The 16642-nt window shown below is 35.2% G+C and overlaps 3 protein-coding genes across 10 annotated transcripts in view; 2 read left to right on the top strand and 1 right to left on the bottom strand.

The window, feature by feature from the left end:
* The window catches only part of LOC107014320 (plastid division protein CDP1, chloroplastic), an 8933-nt gene extending 7395 nt beyond the window's left edge, over positions 1-1538 (top strand). For both annotated transcript variants that reach the window (XM_015214177.2, XM_015214176.2), the window contains exons 12-13: positions 255-445; positions 1060-1538. In XM_015214177.2, coding sequence (XP_015069663.1) covers positions 255-445; positions 1060-1144 — 276 coding nt within the window. In that variant the 3' untranslated portion in view covers positions 1145-1538. The remainder of the gene's footprint in view (positions 1-254; positions 446-1059) is intronic.
* Positions 1539-3223: 1685 nt separating this feature from the next.
* On the top strand, positions 3224-9413 carry LOC107014322 (dolichyl-diphosphooligosaccharide--protein glycosyltransferase subunit STT3B). Its single transcript, XM_015214178.2, has 7 exons — positions 3224-3807; positions 4220-4733; positions 5180-5716; positions 6981-7435; positions 7735-7857; positions 8092-8151; positions 9031-9413. Exons 1-7 carry the CDS (start codon positions 3449-3451, stop codon positions 9158-9160), a joined length of 2178 nt encoding a protein of 725 aa, XP_015069664.1. The 5' UTR covers positions 3224-3448; the 3' UTR covers positions 9161-9413.
* Positions 9414-9826: 413 nt separating this feature from the next.
* LOC107015510 (E3 ubiquitin-protein ligase RING1-like) lies at positions 9827-13640 on the bottom strand. Of its 7 annotated transcripts, none has more exons than XR_003577241.1 (3): positions 12299-13640; positions 10120-10214; positions 9827-10032 (listed from the first exon to the last, which is right to left on the bottom strand). XR_003577241.1 is itself a non-coding variant. In XM_015215817.2 (2 exons), the coding sequence occupies exon 1, from the start codon at positions 13469-13471 to the stop codon at positions 12320-12322; it is 1152 nt and encodes a 383-aa protein (XP_015071303.1). In that variant the 5' UTR covers positions 13472-13640; the 3' UTR covers positions 9827-10209; positions 12299-12319. The 7 variants fall into 7 exon arrangements, 5 of the variants coding, with proteins under 5 accessions (XP_015071303.1, XP_015071302.1, XP_015071305.1 ...); XR_003577242.1 differs by having other exon boundaries at positions 12319-13640; XM_015215817.2 differs by having other exon boundaries at positions 9827-10209.
* Positions 13641-16642: the final 3002 nt, after the last annotated feature.

Raw genomic sequence — 16642 nt, 5'->3', positions numbered from 1 at the left:
GGGGGGGGGGGGGGGGGGAGTTCCCAGGGAGGGGTTAATATGTTGGTTGTGTGGAATTCACTGAGCAGATTGGTTTTATGTATCTGCAAATCTGTTATGATGGACTAGTGAAGTAAGTCTTATTTCCTAATATGTTGTGATTCTGGAGAAAGGTTGGACCTCATTGAGTCCACCGAATGTCAAAAACTTAAAACCTATGTTTTCCCCCCACAAAAGTGTCTTGCTGACCCCTGTTCTTTCTAATTGTACAACAGTGGCAAGCCTTGTCTGAAGCAGCAAAAACCAGGTCGTGTTTCTGGAGATTTGTTTTGCTCCAACTTTCAGTTTTACGAGCAGAGATTTTGACCGATGGGATTGGTCAGGAGATGGCAGAAATAGAGGCAATCCTGGAGGAAGCAGCTGAACTTGTGGATGAATCACAGCTTAAGAACCCAAATTATTACAGGTAATCAGAAATTGTTGGAAAGTTGCTCATGTATGTCAGTTTGACTCTCTGTGTGTGTGCGGGGGGGTGGGGGGTGGGGGGGGGTCCAATTGCAGGATGAGTGTATTCAGGTTAATCGAGGGTGGAGTGCAGACACTGGTTGAACTTTTAGATTTCTTTTCCATTTGGTTGTTCTGTTAGTGTAATGTAAGGACTAATTGGCTCATCTCTAAGAAGTTGAGGTTTTGAAGCATGTCCATTGAAAGAAGGCAAGGACTAAATTCGCTGTTAAGTTGTAATTTGAAGCTAGCTACACATTATAGTACCACTAAAAAATAAATCATAATAGTGTGTACAATTAATGTCTAGATGTGTCAGGTGCTGAATGTATTTGTTCTTTTCACATATAATGAACTTGAGTGCAAATCTGTTCAGTAACTTGAGGATTTATTACTCACTTTAGTTGCGTTATATGTTTATCCATTTCTAATATAGCATCTTGTAACAAGCTGTTTTAGCATCATTTCCTTAAATTATTCCTCCATGAATTAAGTGTTCCACCACTCTACCTGAGAATGAATCCATGCTTGTTTTCATGTAAAACAACTAAAAGTTCCCTGGTGATCATCTTGCAGCACTTACAAAATTCGGTATGTTCTGAAGAGGCAAGATGGTGGTGCTTGGAGGTTTAGTGAAGGACATATTCTAACAGAGTCATGACTTCTAGCATAGTGAGAGTAGAACTCTCAGTATATAAACCACAGCTTACCTGTATATGAGATATTCAGCTGACAATGACTGCAGTTCAAGGAGATAGTGGTCTGTTCTGCTTCGTTTACCTTCCTATTTAAAATAATGCCTTTTTTCCTACCCTTGTCAATTTCTGGCATCATTAGTTGGTGTATTCTTTTTTTTTTCTTTTTTCTTTTTTGGTTGGGTCTGATATCTTTAAATGCTGAAGGGAGTGGATAGTCTATTGTAGCGAGGTAAATTAGACTATGAAAGTAAAATCTAATTTGTTAAACTGATTTCCGATGAAATTTGTTGGCAGTATCCAATACCTTTGTGATTGTGTTACTTGTTAAGTGAATTTGAGTAAACATGAGTGTGTTCATACTCAAGTATCATTTCTACTTTCTGTATTGAACTTTTGGAATTGTTATAAAATGTACTGCTCCAGAGTTTTCTGGTAGACTTTCGAGACTTAACCCACCTTGACTTCAATGACCGGAAAAATAACGTGGAAACTCAAACATTGTGTGGTCCCTAATCTGCACAAGTTACGACTTATGAATTTATGATGGCCTACTTTCGTAGCCCTCCACACTATTGCTAGCTCATCACAGGCCACCTAAATGTAGAGTGCTTGTGGAAGTAATATCTTTGGATAAAAGCTTTTTTTGGCATTACATGTTTTATTTGAATAAGAAAAAGCACATTCAAGATTTTACACGTAATGACAAAAACATTTGCAAAATGGTCCATTACGTAATTACTTCGGTTTTTGCTTTTTATGGTTTTTATTTATTGCAGGAAAGAAACACTATGTTTGCATAATTCGATTCTACTGTTTCTGTATAGGGAAAATTGATCAGCAAAGAGAAAAATCTTGGGCTCACCCCTATTCGATTAGATTAATGATCCATCATTGAGTTCATTTATGCCCTTACATTAGACATCTACATGTAAAATTTTACTGCCTTTGGCAATGAGATAGTGAATTGACAGTGCCTTTGGATAAAATTTACTTTGAATTAAAGAGTTTTGAAGCCAAAAAGGCAAAAGGAAATTGTGAAAATTTTTAAAAGGATACATCAATATTTTTTTTTAACCAAAAGGGCAAAATCGTTCCCGACAGAGCGATTTTCTTTTGACAAAATTAACGTGTTAATTTTTTTAAAAAAACACTAAAATCGCTATTGTGACAGCGATTTCGTCTAAAAAAAATTTTATTTTTTCTTAAAATCGCTACCATGACAACAATTTTGTCAAACTTTTTTTTTACAAAGAGGCAAACAAAGCTGGCAGCCTCTATTGCTGGCTTGCTGCAAAGATAGGATAAAGAAACCGCTGCTATAATAACAATTTCAATTTATTTATTTATTTATTTTTTAAAACCCCTGCACATGCAACGATATTAAAAAAAAAATTACAGTATCAATTTTGTCAGAAGAAAAGCTCTTTTGGTTTTTTAAAAAAATTAATATCCCCTTTTAAAATTTTTAAAAATTATTTTAACCTTTTTGACTCCGAACCTGAATTAAAAACATGTTTAAAATCGATTGTGCATGTACTCATCGCAAAGAGAATATTGGACAAAAGCTCATCATCAGCCCCATATTATGCTGGTTGGAGTTTTGAGTATTGTTTGCCAAATGGCAATTTTCTGGATGATTTTCCGCCCTAATTATCCGTGCAAAAGTAAGGGAAAAATGTATATGAGAAACTATCGTTTTACTAGTCTATGTTGTATTTGATATTATTTTCACTTTACCTAAGTCTTTTTGTATTGACTTAAAAGGATTTTAGATAACATGCATAAAATGTTACTAGTTCCTGGTTCAATTGTGGATGATATCCATATTTTTCATCAAATAACTTATTTTAGTATTAAATATTTTATTCAATCTTATTTAACCTTGATTCTAACATGCCAATATCAACTGTGACTTTCTCGATCGTCACCCCTAAGTTCATAATTAGTAAAGGAAATGAGCAGTTTTATCTGGATTGGGTCTCAAAATTGGGCCTAACGAGAAGAGCCCATTGACTAAATACCTCCTTGTAAAAGTCCTCCCTTTTATGTAAATTTTTCCACGTTTTGTCGATTGGTCAGACTCGACACTTGCTCTGAGGATCCTTCCATGATTCATAGAGTACTATCACTGGCGTTTCAGTAGGGTTTGTGTTTTGATCCATCGCTCATAAATGTAACAAAGATCCAAAACTCGGCAAATTCGAATCGAAAATTCGCACTCTGTTCATCAATTGAGCTGAATTAGTAGTAGATCTAATCTCGCAGAAATGGAGAAAGCAACGGATCTGCTTTCCTCATCGCAGTCATTCTTCTCACTCAAATCGCTAAAGCTGAAGACGAAGCAACAGGAGCTTCTCCTTCGAATTTCGATCCTCGGACTCGTCTACATTCTCGCATTTATCACTCGCCTCTTCAGTGTGCTCAGATATGAGAGCATGATCCATGAATTCGATCCGTATTTCAATTATAGGACGACCTTGTATTTGACTCAGAAAGGTTTTTACGAGTTTTGGAACTGGTTCGACTCCGAGAGTTGGTATCCACTTGGAAGGATCATTGGTGGTACGCTTTATCCTGGACTTATGGTCACTGCTGCCTTTATCTACTGGATACTTAGATTCCTCAGGTATCGCTTTTGTTATTCTGCCTCTTTGTTTTCAAACCAAATTACTGCATAAGCTGAGGACTTAAAAGGTGTAATCTTTTTTCTTTTTTTTTTTTTTAAAAAACTGTAATATTTACGTACCAGAAAACTATCTAGAGAAATTTAGGAAACATCAAATATAGAGATGAGTCACCGAGAAATAATTTTTTTGTTTGTTTGGAAGAGAGACATAGAGAGCAAGTTTAGTCATAAGAAAAAATTACTTACCTTTAAGTATACTACTTTTTTTTTTTTTTGTCAATTTTGGGTAGTTTTAATTTCAGATGGTCTTCAATCCTCATGCTAATAGTATCTGTAACCTGAGAGATATCTATTGCTATACTTCAAATACTGAATCGTTCTCTGAGAGCTAAAGAATATGATATTTTTTTAGGTTTGCTGTCCATATCCGTGAGGTATGTGTGCTCACAGCACCATTCTTTGCTTCCAACACAACTCTAGTTGCTTACTTCTTTGGGAAAGAGTTATGGGATACAGGTGCTGGGCTTGTGGCTGCAGCATTGATTGCTATCTGTCCTGGTTACATCTCAAGGTCGGTGGCAGGATCATATGACAATGAGGGGGTTGCTATATTTGCACTGCTGCTTACTTTCTATTTATTTGTTAAGGCAGTGAAAACAGGTTCACTTGCTTGGTCTCTGGGCTCAGCATTAGGGTACTTCTACATGGTTTCAGCTTGGGGTGGTTATGTATTTATCATTAATCTTATTCCACTGTATGTGCTGGTACTCTTGGTTGTCGGAAGATATTCGATGAGGCTATATGTGGCTTACAACTGCATGTACATTTTAGGAATGTTGCTAGCAATGCAAATTCGTTTTGTGGGTTTTCAGCATGTACAGTCGGGAGAACATATGGCAGCAATGGGAGTATTTTTCTTGATGCAGGTATTCTTTTTGTCCCGTGTGTTATTTTAGTGGAAATAGATGAATAAAAATGACTATCTTTTAAATCATTTATATAACTATGGATTAGTCATTCAAGTTTCTTGTGTACTCCATAGTTTCAGGAGAATTGCAGAAATTTCCCTATCCCAATTTCTAAGTTTTTTTGGGGGTCGTTGATGGGAATTCATATCATTTTACTTAACTCCTTACCCCGGAGGATCTCTGTTCCTTGTCTTGTAAATTTTTTCATCTCTACATTTGATATTTTTCCCATGAAAATCTAATCTGGAGTTTGGACGATGGATATTTTTTTCACATGACACTTTTACTCCTTCAGCCTGTTCTTTTATTCTTTGCTCGTGACTTGCAATTGGTGTTAGGATTTTGCTGATGCTTTTAGAAGCTGTACAGCTTGTTCTCAATACTAAGTTTTGATCTTGTTGCAGGTGTTTTATTTCTTGGATTGGGTGAAACATCTACTGAATGATCAGAAGTTGTTTCAAGCTTTCTTAAGGATAACATTAACTTGTGCTATAAGTGTCGGTGTCATTGCTCTTGGAGTTGGGACTGCTTCTGGTTATATCTCTCCATGGACTGGTCGGTTTTACTCACTTCTGGATCCAACTTACGCGAAAGACCACATTCCCATTATTGCTTCTGTTTCAGAGCATCAACCAACCGCATGGTCATCTTTCATGTTTGATTTTCATATATTGCTAATCCTTTTCCCTGCGGGTCTGTATTTCTGCTTCAAACGACTGTCGGATGCTACTATATTTATTGTGATGTATGGCCTCACCAGCATGTACTTTGCTGGGGTCATGGTTCGATTGATTCTTGTTGCTACACCTGCGGTATGCCTCATCAGTGCTATTGCTGTCTCGGCAACTATCAAGAATTTAAGTCTGTTGGTGAGGGCAAAAACAAAACCTACTCAAGCTGGCTCCGGCAAAGGAACAACTAGCACAAAGGCTTCCTCAAAGGTAGCATCACTGAATATGATTAGTTATTGTTTTTCCCTAATACTTCAAATTACACGATGATTCTATATCTTCTTAACAAGAAGCCAGTCGATGCAAACTTCTTACTGCTACTAATTTAAGTAGCTTAAAAGACATTAGCAGGAACCAAATCTTTGGTGTTAAATAGTTTAGGAGTCATTTAATAAACAGAATTTTATTTGATGGTTTGTCTGAATGGACACGTCTGAAAGGATCCCTATAGAGAAGGGTAAAATTTGTTCTTCTTGTTTCTTCAATTTCATTCAAGTTTGAAATATGCTGCCTTCTCTGAAACATTAACACATTCTTTTCCCCCTTTTTATGCCATCTCTTAACTCAATTTCTCTTAAATGGTCTACATACGGTGTTTGGTTATTTAACTTCCTTGTGTAATGTGTCTATGTTCCAAGAGGTCTTAATATGTGCAAGCAACTAAATTGATACCTACTGACTATTAGAAGTTAATGTTCATGAATTTAGGAAACAGTAGCCAATTATTTTGATTTCCAGCTACTCTAGTTGTGTTATTATCTGCTTCTATGCAAATCCCTTTTCGGGTTGGCTATTGTCTGATCCAATAATGTAGTGCAAAGAAGTGCAGCAAACTTTTATTCCATGTATTACTGAATACCAATTCTTTTGCAAAGTTAATAATTGCCCAAAAGGTAATATGATATAATTATGAAACCCTTTTCATTTTATATTTACTCATGAAGCAAGATGTGTTACCTTTAACCACCAAGTCATCCGAGCTGAATTGGTTGTTCTTGCTGTGAGATTCTCCTTATCTTTCTGCTTTTTTTTCTGTTAAGTTGTCAGTGCACTAATTATGGATGATGGGATGGGGCTGAGTTCAAAATTTGTATATGCTACATTGAATTGTCTCTTTACTATAGTGTTATTAACGGCATGAAGATCTTTATTTCTGAAATAAATTTACATTGAATTGTGTACACCAAAAAGGTCATGTAAAATGATAAAACAGTAGAATTGAAGTTTCGCTCAAGTGTGTTTTTGTTCTAGATACAAAAATAAAGTACTTCGGCTAAAGTATAAGTGTAATGACATTTGATCTTTTTGCGTGCAATTAACTGTTTTAAGTATATGATATGACTTGTCAACTCCTGCATTTTCTTTCAAATGAGGTGATGTGAACAAGAAATTTGCAACCATAATTGATTTTGGAACTAGTAGTAGTTGTGGCCTATAACTAACTTGCTTTTGTAAATAATTATGACTAAAACAGGGTGCGCTTGATCAGTCTTTGCCCTACCAAAAGAATGGAGCAATTGCATTGCTTGTTGGTGCTTTCTATTTGCTGACTAGATATGCAATCCATTGCACATGGGTGACGTCAGAGGCATACTCATCTCCCTCCATTGTCCTAGCTGCCAGGGGTGCCCACGGGAATAGGGTTATCTTCGATGACTACCGTGAAGCATATTTTTGGCTGAGGCAAAACACCCCTCAGGATGCTAAGGTGATGTCTTGGTGGGATTATGGTTATCAGATCACTGCCATGGGAAACAGGACTGTGATTGTGGATAATAATACCTGGAACAACACACATATAGCTACAGTAGGAAGAGCAATGTCATCTTATGAGGATGAAGCATATGAAATAATGAGATCACTGGATGTGGATTATGTATTGGTTGTGTTTGGAGGTGTAACTGGGTATTCATCTGATGACATAAACAAGTAAGGACTTTTTTTTAAGAAGCATGGTTGCTAATATTTCACCTCATGTGCTGTATCTTATTTTCCTTAATATGTAATGTCAGGCCTACAGTGAAATTCTTTTCACCTTTTTTTGTTATTAGTTTTTCCGTGTAAGCATATAAAGATGTCTTATAAAAAAATATTCACGTATACTAGTATGTTGATAAATATTTTTTTGTATAGGGTATAGGGTTTCATCTCCTCGTGTTCTTTCTTTAATGATGGTCTTATCTTGTGACTTCATTCTAATTTAATTGTAATCATCCATTTCATGCTAGATTCTTGTGGATGGTGAGGATAGGTGGCGGAGTTTTTCCCGTCATCAAAGAACCAGATTACCTTGTTAATGGCGAGTATCGTGTTGACAAAGGTGCTGCGCCTAAGATGTTGAACTGTCTGATGTGAGTTCCCCTTTACTCATGACTCATTGTGTATATTGGTTCATCCTTGTCCAACAGTATTTTGGTCACTTGAGCGCACCCTATTACATTTTGTTGTTACTTTCTAACATATTTTGGTTCCTGAAGTTTATTTTTTGTCTAAATTCTGTTTGTCATAGTTCATATAGTATTAAATCTCTTTCTTCCTTCTCATACACAGAGATTGATTTTATACAACTGATGTTTCATGATTAGGTACAAGCTATCTTATTATCGCTTTGGTGAGCTGACAACAGAATATGGCCAGCCTCCTGGGTAAGTTACTTACCTCACTATTCCTCATTATCATCAGAGGCATCATTGTGCTTTCTGGTTTTGTGGTGGATCTATTAGAGCATTATTGATATCATACATATTTCCAGTTAGAATTATTAAGTCGCCCCCAAGGCCTAGCTCGAGTGGTAAAAGGTGGAGGATTGTGGCTTAGGTTGCAGGTTCAAGCCCCACACCACGCAAAGCGAAGCCCGGTATTTAAGTGGAGAAGGGTAGAGGGGCGTTTCCATTATCCACCGAGTTTAGAAGGCTGTGATTGGTCCAAAGGGCGGGTGAGAGACGGATTTCTCGGTTATCAAAAAAAAATTAGAATTATTAAGCCCCCTTTTTTGCGCTTTTGGGAACAAGTGGTAGGGTGGGAGTTGGCGAAAGATAATCATAGGATAAATGAGGTTACCAAATTGTGATTCCTAACATTCTGACAATGGTTAACATGAAGTTACAAATTCTGCTGTTTCCACAGAGATTCTTATTTGTTTTGTAGGGTTTTGTTTTGTTAGATCTGATCTGGGTTTGGGTTTTTCTAAAATAAACTCTGCACATTAGGATTTGCTTTATGAAAATTAGAGTTTTAGAAAAAAAGATGTGGAAAAATATCATTGAAGCTTAAAACACTTCAGACATTTTTGTATGTGTGCAAATACAACTATCAGAATGACATGTTGATTTTGTACTGAGGACATCCCTTTTTGTTTCTTTTAGAGATCAAATTGGTTTCCAGGAAACAACAGAAACGTTTAATTTTTTAGTACTAATCCAACTTGTTTTGAAACTTTTGTGGGTTTATGGCTTATTTGAAGAATATTAGAGACATTATTACTGGAATACTAATGCCTTCCCCAATGTCTCTTTATGGTCCAGATATGATAGAGCCAGGGGAGTTGAAATAGGAAACAAGGACATCAAACTTGAATACTTGGAAGAGGCGTTCACGACTTCTAATTGGATAGTCAGAATTTATAAAGTTAAAGCACCCAAGAACAGGTGGTAGTAATAAACAGGATGTCTTCTCCATCTCTGCGGCTGTAATGAGGATTCAATTTTTGAAAGCATTAGATAGATGATATAGATTACTGCTTTCTATCTTATCTTTTAATCGAGGGTGAAGTTTATGGCTCCAGTTGCCTGGGATGTTCTTTTTGTAGTATGACTCTCTCACTAATATGACCAGTGTAATATTTAATAGCAAGTCTTCTTGAGTAGTTTGTCTGAAATATTTCTTGGTAAGGAGGAGTTTGAGAATAGTATGACAGTAATTCATCCGTTTGGTTTTATCACAGTGAGATCTAAAACTTACTCTACGACTACCTAATTTGGTCTTTACTCCAAAGTTGAGTGGAAACAGATCAAAGATAAAAAAATACTTTGCTGGTTTGGCTGTTAAATAGTTATTATACATATATAGCACTAGACAAGACATCAACTTAAGAAAATAACGGGACAACCAAATAACTTGTACAAAACTTGTGTCTATATTTTGCGTATGTTAGTTAATACTAAATAGTACGCCTTCATCGTCTTGTACTTTTATTCAACCACAACTGTGGTTTGTTTGGCAACACAATGTACATTTGCAACAACCATTTGATCCTGACTTTCTTGACGTTGACATTTATTCAATTCTAATACTTACTATTATCTTTAGAAGTCCATTAGGTGGATTCAATATTACATATATTATATCAACTCATCGTCAAATCAAGAATCTTAATGAATATGTTGGCATTAGAATAGGATACAAGGGAATATACGGCAATTCCTTTTCAAGTTTCCAAGTATCACTGGTAACATTAGTTTTTGCTTTTGTAAGATATTAAGATGACGAGCTCCAATATCTAATTGATTTAGTGCAACCATAATTACCTTCAAAGCCAACAGATAAAATTGTAAAGGAGAGAACTGCAGACTTGAACTTTAAAAAATATACAATAATGTGAAACTGGACTGAACCTTCTTTTTTCTATCAACAATCTTTATAACTGGCACACTATCTACTTCTCGCTTACTTTTACAACTTGGTACACACTTGAGATACAACGGCTATCCTGCCAGAAGATGAAAGATGAAAATCCAATAAGCAAGTCATTACAGATAGAGATATGATACTGCACAACAATACATGACTGCTAAATAGCCTCTTTAAGCACCAATTTGAAACATGATAAGAGAATAACAAAAAAATTACTGTCACCTCAGCCGGGATATACAACACTTCCACATTGCTGAATCACAAAGTGAGAATGCAAAATGCATATATGAAAACAGTAACCACAATGGAAATTTACACAATTGCATTTCCCCAGTCTTTTGAGGGGCCTCTCATCTCTTTAATCCCGTTTTTGCTGAGAATTAAATCACCATGACATACAAGGGAGCAAAGTGGGGAGCTCCTGGGGAGGTTAAGAGAAGTCACCATGACATGAGAAGGATGTTTAAAAGAGTAAGAAGAATCTGGGAAAAAACAAACATGCTAAGGACGATATTTCAAAAAAAGCAAGTCCAAAGTATGTCTAAAGTTATGATGAAGGTAAGAATAACTTGATCTGAAAAAACTGAAATTGATCCCAAGACACATTATAGGATAAGCTTTGAGCTAAGGAAAAAAAGGATAAGCCCTGAACTAGAGTAGATAAAAATGCAGCTACACTATTCCAATGAATGAACATTACAGAGCAAGGAACAAAAATAGCATTAATATGATAAGACTTTTTTCTAGTGGCAATATGAGAGAGATGGGAGCAAAGAGACTCACACACCCTACCTCTTGAAAAACAAGATGTCAAAAAATAATAATCACAACGTAAAGGAACTGAGTCATAAATATGCGGGAAGAAAAATGTCAGCCAAGTGAATAGCACATTTCGACTTGAAATACACATTGTATTCAGTAGAACATATGTCTACTTCCTCCAGCAAGGACATCAGAGCTAAGTTGTGAGGATTTCTTATTTTTGCTAGCGCACCCGTGTCGACATGAGACGGGTGTGGGATACATGTGGGATTCGGTCAACCTACCATTGGAAACTTTGACCAGAGACCATGGACAAAATTGGGGGAAAATTATAATTTTGGTTTCTCAAAATCTCCTTTTTAGCTTTTCCTCTTGATCAATATTTGCTGCTTCACGTTTCAAGCCAAACATAGAGAAACTATGAATTCAAGCAGTTGTGTTCTTACTTTTGGCAGACAGTAGCAACAATCTGTAAGGAGAGTTGGTGGAAGGCCTTGAATCACTACCTTTTTCTAATTTTTGAGGGGAAGAACCAGAGAGCTAGATAGAAGAAGTTGGGGGGTCTTGGAGAAGACGACCTAGAAGATCTTTCCGAATTTAGAATATTTTTTAGCTCTATTTATATATCTTGGATTATTTGCCCGTATCTATACCTAGATCCGTACCTCATAATTGTAAAATTTAGATTTTGCCAAATCCAACCCTCGGATTCACATCTGCATCGGATACCCGCACCCGTGTCCGAGCAACTTAGCATAAGAGACAGAAAAGGAATGTGAATATATATGTTTAATGATTATACTTGTTTTAAAACGTAACGGTAATAGCGGTGAAGAACAGTTGCCAATTTCACTATAGATTGGTTAAGAATGCTCCAAGGACATAGCAACTAAGATAGATACTCTATACAAACTGAACATTAAGTTAATTGTTCAGTTCGTAAGAATTAAAACAAAATTACCCAAATGAGTCCATACCCTCCTTGTCAACAACTTTGTGTACCTGTTTCCTTTAGTTTCCAAAAGAATGGATCATGCATCATGATTGATAGTTCACCACTCAAAGATACAAAACGATAAGGTGCTAAAGCTAAGCCAAACTGATGTTGAAGGAAGTGGACTGACTACTGAAAAATCTTGTTCAATCACATCTTTAGTTACATCTAACACCCGTCAAAATAGATAGTCTTACTATAGGTCTTGTGTCATATTTAATGTGTGGATGATTTCAATCATCTTTTATACGTTCAAGGCTAACTCAAAGCAAATGATCAACAATCAAAAACATTATTTTCCGAAATTCCCATATATTACAAGGATGGGGCACTTTTAATTCTGGAATACTAGCATACAAGAAACTTAATGTAACAACTATGAACATGCAAGATTTGGAGAAAACCTCAGAACTCTACTCCATACTTTAATCGAGATCCTCCTGCCTCGGCTGCCCTCCAGAACCTGGATTAGACTCCCCACTAGGAGCATTGTTGTTGTTGCGATTGTTAGCATCATTGGTTGCTCCTCCACTGTTGCTCGTCTCAGCAGGTGATCCAAGTCCCCTGAAAAGCCATTGCAATGGTATCCTAAGCCTCCTCTCCCCTGAACTAGATGTCTGAGAACTGTCCTGATCTCCCCCACCTTCTAAACCCCCAAACATCACACCAGTATTGTTGTTGTTGGTATTATTATTACTAGTGTTTGTATTTGTATTACTAGTATTGGCAGTCTGCTGCTGTGATGTCTTCCTGTTCTCATAATCAGGATCATCAGTAGGCAGCTCATATCGACACACTGGGCAAGAATTGTGCAACTCCAGCCATGGCATTATACAATCCTTATGGTATATATGTTTGCAAGGTATCTGCTTTGCCTCCATGCCGAGTTCAAAAGTATCTTTACAAACTGCACATTGAGATGAATCAGAATCCAACAACTCCTCAGTGATCTTAATATCTGGAAGCCCAGCAACAGCCGACTTTGCAGCTGGAGGTGTACCATGACGATTTGGATCATTTTCAGCAAGCTGTTGAATCAATTGCTCAAGCCCAGGCCCTAGAAAATAGTCACCTAGATTCCCCGGAATCCTAAAATCACCACCAGCTCCACCACCGCCTCCATCAGGATGATTCTCGAAGATTAACTGAATATTCCCACCCCTCATACTACTAAAATAGTTGTTTAGGAAAGCGAAAGGGTCAAATTGATTGGGGGATCGACCTGGTAAACCAGCGGAACCACCAGCCATACCTCCAAATAAAGCAGAAAGATCATCAAAACCGACAGCACCACCGGCAGGTGAAGCAGCGTTTGAAGAGAAAACAATCGGAAATCCACCTCCAAAAGGTAGGTCATCGGTAGTGGCGGCGGAGAAGAAGGGATGAGTATTAGGATTAGGGTTGGAAGGTGGTGCGGTTTCCGATTCTTCTAAAAACGTACCATTGCAATTTGGGCATGAGAGCTCTGAATTTGGTGATGGCGTAATGGTAACTGTCTGTTCACATTGGTAGCAATGGTAATTCTGTGGTTGATTTCCGGCAGCGCCTCCGCCACCATCTGCTCCGGCCGACGACATTCTTTTCTTATCTTATATAGAATAGAAAAGAAAAAGAAAGAAAGGAAGAAGAAAATGAAATTTAGAGAGAGAAAAGAGAAATTCGATGCGAGAGAGAGAAGTTAGGGAAATTGGAGAAATGGAGGAAAGAAGGAAGAGGGGCGCGTGATATTTCGAGTGCGAGTACAAATAGCTGATGGGATAATTTGAGTACTCGCTTTTGAATGGGTGTCGATGGATGGTGGGGTCGGTGATAAGGCAGGCTACAACCTCCGACTCCCAGGTTAGTTAACAATCTTCACGTGGCTCTAACCCCTCCACTTTCTTCCTTTAATTTGTATTCGCTTTATTTAGTTTCATTTATTGTAAAGAATAAATGTCGTTCATCAATTTATTAAACACTAATAAATTTAACAAATCTATGTAAAAAAAACAAGTTTTATGTTTATCACACTTTATAATCATATATAACTGAAACCTATGTTGAAATTTAAGTCATATGTTTGCATGCTGAAGTGGAAGAAAAGCCAAATGCAATTTTTCTCGTTGAATTACCTAAGTATTAGATTTTGTACAAAATAAAACGCAAAGTTATAACGAGTTAAATAAACGATCAAAAAATTGAACGTCCCAGAAAGTTCTACTGTTCGTATTTACTAATAAATTTTGTAGTCTATTAGAGTATAACATTATATTAGTGGTTATTTAAATAAAATATTTCTTTCGTGCAGATATACAAAAGATATCTTACAGATATATGAGAAATTATTAGCATCGAGGTCTATATTAAGTCAATGAATATAATACATATGTTTTGTAAAAAAAAAAACGTGTACAAGAGAAATGTAAAATAGGGTATATTAGTAATGCCTTACATTAGTTATGCACTTATTATTTCTTATATATTATTTGATTTCATATATTGGAAATAACAAATTTTGCATGGTTTCTATTAAAAAATATAAGTTTACAAATATATCTTTCACAGTTTATTTATATGTATACTTCCTTTGCAACAAAGTTCTTTGCTAAAACATCAAAAAATTTCTTTGCTAAAACATCATTAATTCTTTTTTTCTTCAAAAATAATATTATACTTATACTATTGTGTCCGAGTATTTTTATGAAAAGTTGATAAATAATTTTTTTAATCAAATTTATCGTTATAATAATAAAAGTTTTGATTAATAATATATAAATTATATACATATATATATATATATATATATATATATTTAAAAAAAATAAAAAATACTTAAGAGGTAAGACACCAAAAAATTAAAAGACACCAAACAAATCAAAATAAAAACAAAAACTTATGACAACAAAGAAAATGAAAAGGCTTTAAGGGTAAGTTTTGTAATTATTAACTTATGACAACAAAGAAAATGAAAAGACTTTAAGAGTAGTTTTGTAATTATTTAATCTAATGCAAGTGTTATAAAATTGTGTATTAGTAATACATAGAATTTCTTGATATTCGTAATATACAACTTAAATATTTAATACACAATAGAGTTCATAACAAATGCTTGCATTGGTTATATGTGACATGTAAAAGTGTATGGTGTACTAAATAAGATACTACTAATACACACACCTAATGCATGCATTATATTTTCTAATACACTCTATCAAACGATTCCTTAATTATGATTAAACACATATTTTCGTTTTAATTTGCTAATTCTCAAGGTTACTTCTTTTATTAGATATCACAATTAAATAATTACTATCCATTTTGCTGATCCATCTGTCCTTATGGTATAAAATATTTTGTACTATCATGCTATTTCACATGATCACATCAACCTTGAAATCATAATATCAAAAAACAAATGATAACTTGTTAGACAAATTAAATTGCACTAATAATATGAAAGAAATTCATATATCTGTACCTTTTTTATAAATTGTCAGCCCAATTAGTGGCTGAATTAAAGGAAGTTTAAGAGGTTGTCATGTTGTGTCAATTCAAGTTAAATTTTGTTTTAATTTGATTTGAGAGCAACCCTAACAATAACTATTCATCAAATTTCAAATAAATTGATATCAAATGAATTTTCATTGGTCATATTTTTATATTATAATTATAATAAAAGTGCTTATATATATATATATATATATATATATATATATTCTCCCCATACAAATAATTAAAATATCAAAAAGTAAATTGGTCAACAAAATTTAGAAGAATTAGAAAATAAAATAAGGCAAATTTAAAATTTAATATTTATATTTAAAGTTTTACTCCTAAAAATCACTCTATTCTAAATTGAAGTTATTAATTCAATTTGCAATTAACGAATTAACTCCGCACCTACAAGTGATTTGTTTTAGGTAATTTAATTAAATAAGGACGGTATTACTTTATAGTTTCTTTTTCAAAAATTCCCTGGTCAGTTATTACTTATATATGATATAATTAAGTTAAAGAGTATAAAGAAATGAGTCATAAATAATAATTACACGAAAGGAACCCAAGAGGTTAGCAAGTTGGATAAGTAAGCATTGTGTTTTAAGCCACGTGGAAAGAACTCACGTGAACTCCTTTTTTTCCTATAATTAAAAAAAAAACTGGACCCTTCAAAGAAAAAAATAAATAGTTTAGTCTATATGGTCCTTTCTGTTGGGTTATGGGTCTTTTTCCCTTCCTATGTGGATAAATAAAAACCCAATTTGGACAAATCCATTTTTGCCCATAGGCTCATTCTTATGAGGCAAATATAAGCCTATTTAGGTCTTATTTTCATATACACAAAAAGAGTTTTTCAGCAGCCAAAAAGAGAGAAAGAGAGCAGTTTTTCGCAGTAAAAAATTCAGCCCTAACAACCAACTTTAAATTGCGATTCCCGCTTCGTTTCTTGTCAGATTGAGCTGATTTTTGGATAGCATATTATATTCATCTCAATCTTTGATTAGGAACTGACAGAGTTGGATTTGGTGGCCTGCAGCTTCAGTTTTGCTGTCGTGAACAGTAGCTGCGAAATTGGTGATTTTGCTCCTTTAATTCTCTAGATTTGGTGCAATCTTATTTTGTTGTTGCTCGTTGTTTGGCACTTGTTTTGTGGCCAATTTTGGAGAACAATATTGTAACTCTTGGTGATTATAGTGGAGCTTTTGGTCCCGTGGTTTTTTACTCTTCACATCGAAGGGTTTTCCACGTAAATCTTGGTGTCTTGTGTGATT

The sequence above is a fragment of the Solanum pennellii genome, chromosome 3 (genome assembly GCF_001406875.1).
Source record: "Solanum pennellii chromosome 3, SPENNV200".
Lineage (NCBI taxonomy): Eukaryota > Viridiplantae > Streptophyta > Magnoliopsida > Solanales > Solanaceae > Solanum > Solanum pennellii.
This window is presented reverse-complemented; position numbering and strand designations above follow the sequence as displayed.